At 48.9% G+C, this 9,681-nt stretch overlaps 1 protein-coding gene across 1 annotated transcript; it reads right to left on the bottom strand.

The window, feature by feature from the left end:
• Nucleotides 1-644: 644 nt before the first annotated feature.
• On the bottom strand, nucleotides 645-3,786 carry LOC127343329 (uncharacterized). The gene has a single exon (XM_051369444.2). It carries the CDS (start codon nucleotides 3,621-3,623, stop codon nucleotides 858-860), a length of 2,766 nt encoding a protein of 921 aa, XP_051225404.1. The 5' UTR covers nucleotides 3,624-3,786; the 3' UTR covers nucleotides 645-857.
• Nucleotides 3,787-9,681: the final 5,895 nt, after the last annotated feature.

The following is a 9,681-nucleotide window of genomic DNA, read 5'->3' as shown; positions in this document are numbered from 1 at the left end:
ACCGGTTTCGGGGCGTCACATTGGGTGTTATTCTTACTAAAGATAACCTGACCAAACGCAATTGGCATGTCTGTACGAAACATATTTTCTGTCATGAACAAGAGGCAATAAAACACATTTTCTTCAGCTGTAGTGTTGCAAGGTCTATATGGTCAATCATTCAGATATGCTGTACCTTATAACCACCTCGCAATATTGCAAATATTTTTGGTAATTGGCTAAATGGGATCGAGTCTAGGTATAAAACATTTATTAGGGTGTGAGCGATTGTTGTCGTTTGGTCGCTTTGGCTATGTAGAAATGATAAGGTTTTTAATGATAAAAACTTCTTCTATACTGCAGGTTTTTTACCACGCTGCGGCTTTGCTCCGTTCATGGTCGCCGCTCCAACCTTTGGAGGATCGCGGCCTCTTCATAAAGGTGTCTACACGGTTGGAGAATACAACTAAGAAGTTTATTTCTCAACATGGATGACTGCATAATAGGCGTATTGAGGTCAACGAAGCTTAGTTGTATCCATTTCCTTTTTTGGTTTTTCTTCTATGAGTACCATGTTAAAGTATATTGAGATTTGAATGGCTGTGTGCATCTTAATTATGTAGAGGTTGGATGTAATGTTTAAAACTTCGAGTAATAAAGCACCATTTATAGAAAAAGCTAGTGACATTCACGTGACCGTTCTTCCTTTATTTTGATGCATAAAACATGGCTGATAGCTCCGACAAATTTTTCCGTTAAGGAAAGAACATAGATTACAAAAACGTTGAAGAGCATATGGACGAGACATTCAACAATATATTGAGGTACATTTTCATTTTCTTTGCTGAAGAAGAGTAGCCCTGATTTTAAGTCAGATGTTAGAGAGTAGAGACCAACTCGTATCCACCCGATCTCCTCTGTGATGGAAGCGACTGGGCGCCTCGAAGCCGCTGCTGCATGAACAACAACACAGCCAGAAGCGCTGCTCCGCACGGTATGATGATGTCCCACGCGACACCAAAGAGGTCGGCACGAGGGCTTGCGTATAGGTCGGAGGGGTTTATGCTCTGCTTGTATATCTGGCCCCTAACTACATCATACACGTGAGGCATCACCCGGTTCATGGTGCACCCTATGTAAAACCACGGCGAGATAGCACGAACTCCAGGACTTGCCAGTGACGTGTTTAGAATTACCTGTGGTAGCAGGAAGCCGTCTAGTATCAGCCCCGCGTATGACACGAGGTCTTCCCAAACCGTGGCTGGCTCTCCTCCTATGCGGACGACTAATGGGTCCTCCCTGGCTGCACGGACGTTGATCACATGGATGATCGTGGCGAGGACTGCTCCGAGCATGTACAGCGGCAGGCATATCTGCAGCACAATCCTCTCCGACACGACGGGCGAGGACGTCGTCTGGTCGACTGATTTGCAGCGACCAGACCATGCAAGCTGAAGGAGGCGCAGCTGAAGCACGAAGGCGATCAGAATAGGCGCCCTCATCATCACTTCGTTCAGCTCGAGTGGCCCGCCCATGGCGTACTCAAAGTACCGGCTCCTCCTGCTCATGAACATTGCCTCAAAGTTGAGCACAAGAGGAGTGAGATACCCCAGTGTGAGGATCACGAGCATAGTGATCGACGTTGCCGGGGCCGCCTCGGGGTTCTTCTTGGTGTGGAAGATCTGCAGGACGGTGAAGATGCACGACAGCGTTGCGGAAGCCACCAGCATGATGCTCTCCAAGTCGATCCTCGATACTGCCTCCGACAGTTGGTTGGAAAACATCCCGTACAAACGGATGTCGATCTTCTCGAAGAAAAGACTGTCCGTCTGTTTTCTGAGGCTGCTGATTACTCCCCTGCCGTGCCCCTGCGCCCTGGCATCGAGAGAAGAAAACTTGACGGTTACCAGTATCTGACAGTCCGTGGAGCCATTGTGCTCTCGGCAACCAACCATGCACAGGATGCCCCTCTCGGGATCATAAACACCCTCTGCTGAGATTCGCAGCTCTTCATCAGGGGTAAGCACGAGCGAGCCATTTGTAATCCTAGGACGCTTCCGTGGAGCGGAATACCGTATATCATAGCTGACGCTCAGCAGAGCATTCTTCTTGTGAACCACCACCGCCTGTTTGGTGAAAGAATCTTCCGCAGCCAGCCTCTCTCCGTAGACCATCACCAAACCAATTGTGACCGGGTAGGCTTGTCCGCTCCCCATTCTATGCCCGTAGAACTGGAATTCGAAATCACGGTAAGTATAGTTACCCGGGAACGAGTGCGACCCCCTCATCTTCTCCTTCTTGAATTTCAGATCATAATGCTTCTTCGCCTCCTCAAGCATCGTGTCGTTGTAGGTGTATTTCACATCTGAGAGGTTGCTGCTTCTGTGGTCGCCCTGGATGAACATGTGGTTGTGGTCGGCGACTTCGATGCTGGACGCTCTTATCACTCCAGCGTCGTCCTTGTTGCCCGTCGTTTCTTGTGTCGAGTTCCAAAGCATCCCGGCCACGATGCTCCGGTCCCGCATCGTCCACACGGCTGGGAACCAGAAGCTCATCCCGATCCCGCACTCATGCTCTTGCACCGCAAGAGCAGATGGCGCCGAGGCCGAGCCCACCACCCGGCACGCCCTGAGGCAAAGCACGCCCTGATCCCGGTCCCAACGCCCCTCGGCCACCACCGCCTCCTCGTCAACCAAGAAGTGTCGTTGACGATAGTAGAACCTGGGACTCTCGGCCCCGGTACGGTTGGGGAACACCACGTATGCGCGCACGCCGCCATCCTCGGTGCAGTGCATCTGGTTGATGTCCATCGCCGTCGGCTCGCCAAGCCGCCGCAGGAGCGTGCTGCCACCACCGTGCTCCTGCAGCCTGTAAGAGGTCATGAGCTGTTCTTTCAGGTGGGCACACCAGGCGAAGCCGATGCTGCCGAGCGCCTGGAACGAGCCCCTGGCCTCCTGCCTAGATGTGCCACAATATGCGCCCTGGGAGCCGTACTTGTAGTCGCCGCCCTCGGCGTACGCAAGGAGATGGATGGTGCTGAAGTCGTCAGAGCCCTCTAGAGTGCCGTTCACGAAGGGGTCGGTGAGGCTGGGAGGACTGGGGACGCGAAGGCGGAGAGCGACGTCCGGGTAGTGTTTGAGAGAGCCACCGGGGGCTTGCTCGGTGCCCGTGCCGACCATGCAGAGCTGGAGCGAGACTGAGGAGTAGTAGCCGTCGAGGATGAACGAGATAGACCCGGGAAGGGTGTAATTATGGCGATAACCACTACTCCGGTAGGTGCGTCGACTGCGGGGGCCGATGATGGTGAGGGTGGCGCTGAGGTGAAGGAGAGCCTGGTCGGTAGTGCGGGAGGCGCCATGGGGGAAAAGGGAAAATGAACGGTAGCTGTTGTAAAGGTCATCATCAGCGATGAACAGGCCTCCCTCGCCGCCGGAGGGGAAGTAACCAGTGGAGATTTGGAAGGAACGGGTGAGTGAAAGGGTGTCGTTGTGGTCTGTGTGAATGTCCTGAGCGGACGTGAAGTCAGGGCAGACGGAGGAGTATGAGGTGGAGAGAGCGGCTGAGAGGGTGGTCGAGAACATGAGGAGAAGGAAGCAGAGGTGGTAACCGTAAAGGTTGGGATTCTTCGGTGATGGTGGCGCCATTTTTGGCTGTTTGAGCTTCCTGGGAGCTCTGGAACTGGAAGGAGGAAGATGAAAGGATGCGCCTGTGATGTGTTTATTGTAGAGTAGCTGAGTGGAGTGAAATCAGCGTATGCTAGCTGCAAGGTGGAGTTGCTTGACTTGTCTTCGACCATTCATCTCCTGTCCGATCTAGACTGGATTGGAAGGAACGATCGTCGCCTGTATGCATGTACTTTTCACGGAGGAAAATGCAAGGAAAATCTTGTGGACTTTGTGGCCACTAGTGCCTGCCAGAGAAGATTCAAGCAGACAGCAAACAGCTAGTATAATAGCCAATGGATTCCACAGAATATCTTATCGTGGTTTTTCAAAGTAAACGTCAACGGTCAGCGAACCTTTCCATCGTTTTCCTTGACTGAACTATTCTTGGAGCCCTGCCCGGCACAGGCAAATCAATTTAGCTGAGCATATGTACTGTATATCCTGGTTTCATTTACAATGGAACCGCTGCTCCAACTGATTAGGGCCCTATTGATCTGAAAAGACAACCCACACGTCCCAGCGTACAGAGAACTCCAGTTCAGAAATACTGATCGTGTAACCCGAGAAAAGCTTTGTGACCTCTGTGCAACTACGACGAAACAAGAACCGTAGAGGCAGAGACCGTATCCTCGTGACCGAAGACTGTCCAGTTCAGGCGGTTCCATTATGTTATAGATCATTTCGAAAAAAATTACGTTATAGATCATGATTGAGACAGACCACGCATGCCATGGTATCAACGCGCACTTCGGAGTTTGTCTCTTTGACAGTGTCCTTTTTTCCTTTCACGAAAGCAGGCAGCGCTGCATTGATATACATATAGAAGAAAATATAGAGACAAGCAATCCCGGAAACAACAGCAGGTCATCTATTTTAGACAGCCTGAACAAAGAAAAACAGATTTCGAATCTGGCTCCCGTGGTTTGTGTGCCAACTGCTGAAGAAGTGATCTTCCTGTGTGGTGCCAGTCAGCTGCGGTGTCAACAGCGTTGAAGAAAAAACAAGCCGCCCGGGTAGTAAGGCAGAGTGTTGATTGTGCTGTGAATGAGCAACTTGTATTCTCAGAAAGCTAAGGACCAGTACACGTACATGTGTTATAATGTGCAGAAAAATCACTCATACATTGGGGATATACAAGAAAGGAGACTATACATCTCTAACACCCCGCTCAAACTCATGGTGGATCAACAGCAGTGAGTTTGGAGAGAAAGAACCCATGTTGCGCTCTACTATTGGCCTTCGTGAAGAAGTCAGCAAGCTGTAACTCAGAAGGCATAACCTGATCAGTACGCACAAAGGAGGCATCAACACCTATGTGCTTGGTGAGCTCGTGCTTCACCGGGTCACGCGCAATGCTGATGGCACCAGTACTATCAGACAAGAGAGGAGTCGGTGCGTTAGCAGCAACACCAAAGTCCTCCAATAACCAGCGTAACCAAGTCACCTATGTCGTCAAGAGAGCCATCGCTCGTAACTCAGCCTCTACACTCGAACGAGAGACTGCGGTCTGCTTCTTGGTCTTCCAAGCAATGAGTGACCCACCAAGAAAGACATAGTAGGCAGAGAGACTTGTGATCCGATGGATCACTAGCCCAGGTAGCATCTGAGTAGGTCTGGAGCTATAAGGAGCTGAAACTAGGAAATAAAAGACAACGGGAGATGGTGCCACGAAGATAGCGTAGGACACGAAGGAGATGACTATAGTGGACACTAGTGGGAGCAGATATGAACTGACTCAAAACGTGGACCGGATAGGAGATGTCAGGACGGGTGACAGCAAGGTAGACAAGGCTCACGACCAAGTGACGATGGTGAGTCGAGTCCGGTAGACGATCACCATCAGTGGCACGGAGATGGACATTGAGCTCCATAGGAGTCTCGACAGTGCGCTCGTCACCCAGAGCGGCACGAGTGAGAAGGTTGTTTTAGCGAGATAAATATTTAAATCTATCTGCATTGGCATTTAAAATACGGGCGTGCCAGTATACCATTGTATACAAATAAAAAGGTTGCAAATACATAGAAATGGGAAACTTGTATGTTATCGATTCTCGACAATTTAAAGATTCCCATTTTAGATGTATTTTCTGTATTTGCGCCTGAATATATCTGACAAAGACGATCGCAGAACTCCTGATTCCTAGAGCCTCGAAAGACTTTCCAGTTAATTATATTCATCGACTGGCTTAGGTCTATAAAATACCTCCGATTACGCTGTCATCGATATGGTCATCATTACTAGCTCTCGTGTTGAATCCGCAACATGGAAAATAGAAAGAATGGAGCACACTTGACACAAAGTTTAACGTGGAAAACCCATATTGGGAGAAAACCAGAGTGACCCAGAGGCCAAATCCACTATGAGAATAGTTGTACATATATCATATATAGCTTGAAGCCTCGTGTGCCATCAAGGACGACGCATACAACCTGCAGGCATAAAACCATGATCGGGGATAATAATTACCCGTCACATATCCTGCTTGGCTCGAAGCCATGATTGCGGATGATGATCACCCATCGTACAAACTTCTTGGCTTGAAGCCATGATCAGAGATAAAGATCACCCGTCATATAACTTGCTTGGCTCGAAGCCTCGATCTGGGGTAAAGATCACCCGCCATATAACCTGCTTGGCTAGAAGCCTCGATCAGGGATAGGTTTCAACCCGCAAAATAACCTATTGGATCAAAACTGTGATTGGGGATAGAATCGCCCGCCACATAACCTGTTGGCTCGAAGCAATGACCGGGGATAGAGATCACCCACCAAATAACCTGTATGGCATGAAGCCGTGATCGGGTATAATAATTACCCGTCACATAACCTGTATGTGTGAAGCCATGAGTTGCCATCGGAGACGATGATTATCCGGTACACATAAACCAACATGTACTCCATGGATCTTGTTTGTGCGTCTCTGTCACCATTTTTGGACTGCTCCATTAGAGGCGAGCTGAGAGCAGGACGACACCACCCATCGTCGCGATATGCACCTTGGCCTGGATGATTGCGCAGAGTGCGTGTGGCTTGATGGATTTGGTGAGTGGATCGGTGGTAGACGGGCTTGCTGCTTGAGTGCTTGTGGTGATCTAGATCGGTTTTCTGTGGGAATATCTCACTCTGGTGTCGCGTGCGGCCGGCAAGCTCCGAACCCCTGTGCCTGAGGATGTTTTATAACTGGCTATCTTTTCTGTTTTTGGGGAGGCCGCATTGCCAGATCTCCAAACTGCTGCCCGGTAACGATCAGCAGAAATCCCCGTACATAGAGCTGCACTCGATTCTTATCCAATCTAACCAACTGATAGTAGGCTCCAAAGGTTTGAACTAATCAAGCCAAACAGCACGGTGAGGTTACACACACAGTGCAAATTTAGAGAAACGATCTATGTACACGTAGGTGTTGATGAATGGCCCAAGTATCATACCGCGTCGATCAGCTCTCGTGGTCGTGGGTCATTCTCTTAATCTTTTCCCTAAGAGATAGCTAACATATATTATATCAAGTCATACAAAGACTCCTGACCATCACATATGCGTGCGTTTCCTCAATGCATACCACGATATTGCTTGTATCTGAAGTGAAATCTTTTTGTCTCTATCACATACACACTTGTGATATCTCCTCTTATTTTACTTGATAAGAAATCTTGCAGATATTTTGCACACGCTTGCAATTGTAATTTGAATTTATGTAATCTAGAAACCGTGACAAAATGTCATCAAACAAAGGTCTTGAATATACTTCTCCTGGGAGATATAGAAGCCATTGGAGGTAGAAGAAACCTCAATCCCAAGAAAGTAGCGAAGAGGACCAAGATCAGTCATGGGAAACTACTCACAAAGACGGGCCTTGACAAAAGGCAATGCACTCAGGATTGTCACCTGTGATAATCATGTCATCGACATAAAGAAGGAAAGTCCGACCACGAGAAGATGTGTGGACAAAGAGCGCAGGGCCATGTGCGCTAGGAATAAAACCTGCAGAGGTCACCACAGAGGTGAAACGCTCAAACCAGACGCGAGGGGCTTGCTTAAGGCCATAGGGAGAGCGCCGGAGACGGTAGACCATGCCATCAGGAATAAGTACCCAGGAGGTGGATGCATGTATACCTCCTCACGTAACTCACCGTTAAGAAAAGCATTCTACACATCAAGTTGAGTGACTGACCAGTGACGAACAGAAGCAACAACAAAAAGAGTACGAACAGTGGTCATGTGAGCCACTGAAGCAAAGGTCTCATCATAGTCACGGCTATGCTCCTGCTGAAAGCCGCGAGCCACAATTCGAACCTTGTAGCGCTCAAGAGAACCATCGGAGCAGGTCTTGATCTTGTAGACCACTTGTAGGTGATGGGACGAACAGAGGGAGGAGGAGTGACAACATCCCAGGTGCTAGTACGCTCAAGTGCAGCAATCTCCTTAGACATCGCTAGCTGCCATTCGGGATGAGCAACAACATCCCGATAAGAGGTTGGCTCAAGGACAACACAAAGACCGTAGTGAGTGGGAGAATAGCGACCAGGAGGGGGACGAGGACGAGCACGAAGATTATGAGTCGGCTCAGGCGGAGAGGGCATCACACCAGAAGTGGGGGGCATGTCAGGAGGAGCATCATCATCATCACGTGGACGACGGGAGTAGTGAAACGGGTAGGGAGGGATCACCGTAGGAGAGGAAGGGGACATGGGGGAGGAAGGTGTGGAGGGTGAGGAAGGCGGTGAGGGAGGAGAGGGGGAGCTGGTGGGTGAAGAAGAAGTAGAAGGTGGTGAGGGAACCGACGGAGCAGGGGCCTGAAGCACAGGAGGAGGTGAGTCACGGAACATGAGAAAAAAGAGATATCATCCATCAAGAAGGAAGAGGAAGAGGGACGCGGGTAGAAAGGACGGGACTTGTCAAAAGTGACATCCCGAGAGATGCGCATCTGACGACCAATGCGATCCCAACACTTATAGCCCTTATGCTGATGACTGTGGCCAAGAAAGACACACTCAACAGACTGAGCAGTCACATTGGTGCGTGGTGGAGCAAGAAGAATATAGCAAACACAACAAAAAAAGCAAAGGGTCAAATAATCAGGAGAGCGGCCAGTAAGACGCTCAAGAGGAATACCACCTGCATGGTTGTGGAGGGTTGAAGGTTGATGAGATAGGTGGAAATAGAAACAGCCTCGGCCCAAAAGTGAGGAGGAAGAGAGGCGGCGATCATCATCGCACGAGCCGTCTCAAGCAGGTGGTGATATTTGCGCTCAGATTGAGCATGGGCGCCAGGGCAGGAGAATAGGTCAAGAGTGCCCTGCTCAGCAAGAAAACTATGCAACAGTTGGGACATATACTCACTAGCGGAGTCAGCCCGAAACACACGAATAGGCGTCAAAAACTGAGTACAGATCATGGCAGCAAAACGCTTATATATCGAGAGAACCTTGCTGCGAGAATTCATAAAATAGATCTAGGTGTGGCGAGAGAAGTCATCGATAAAAATAACATAGTAGCGTTGGCCCCTCTTCGAAGCAAAGGGAGCCGGACCCCACACATCAGAATGAACCAGATCGAAAGGACGCTAAGATATAGACTCGCTAGTAGGATAAGGTCCGGCTGTGCATAACCGAACTGAAACCAAAAACCGAACCGAAAAAACCTAACCGTAACTAAAATATGGTTTTTTTCAGTTATAAGTTAGGTTAGCTAACCATAATTGACATGGTTAATTCGGTTTTAAACCGAAATAATTCAGTTAAACCGAATGAAACTGAATTGTCTAGTCAGGGAACGTTTTTCCTGTGTTGGCCCAGCCCAACTTCGCAGTATACTGTTATATAAGATTGGAACTGCACTCTACACAGAAAATATGATATAGCATGTTGGTTCAGACGAGTTTGGTTGTGCGACGTGGGCATGTGGTCTTGAGTTCGATTACCAATCTTTGTTGTATTTTTATATTGTCCGCAGCATTTTTGCATTTTGTGTTTTTCGATTGTAAAACATTCAGTTTCCGTCATAAGAATAAAACATATGAAATATATGTTCATAAAATT

Source organism: Lolium perenne, chromosome 3 (assembly GCF_019359855.2).
Source record: "Lolium perenne isolate Kyuss_39 chromosome 3, Kyuss_2.0, whole genome shotgun sequence".
Classification (NCBI taxonomy): domain Eukaryota; kingdom Viridiplantae; phylum Streptophyta; class Magnoliopsida; order Poales; family Poaceae; genus Lolium; species Lolium perenne.
This window is presented reverse-complemented; position numbering and strand designations above follow the sequence as displayed.

Excerpts from the sequence above, each read along its gene's own strand:
- LOC127343329 (XM_051369444.2), bottom strand. The coding sequence starts at position 3,623 with ATGGCGCCACCATCACCGAAGAATCCCAACCTTTACGGTTACCACCTC.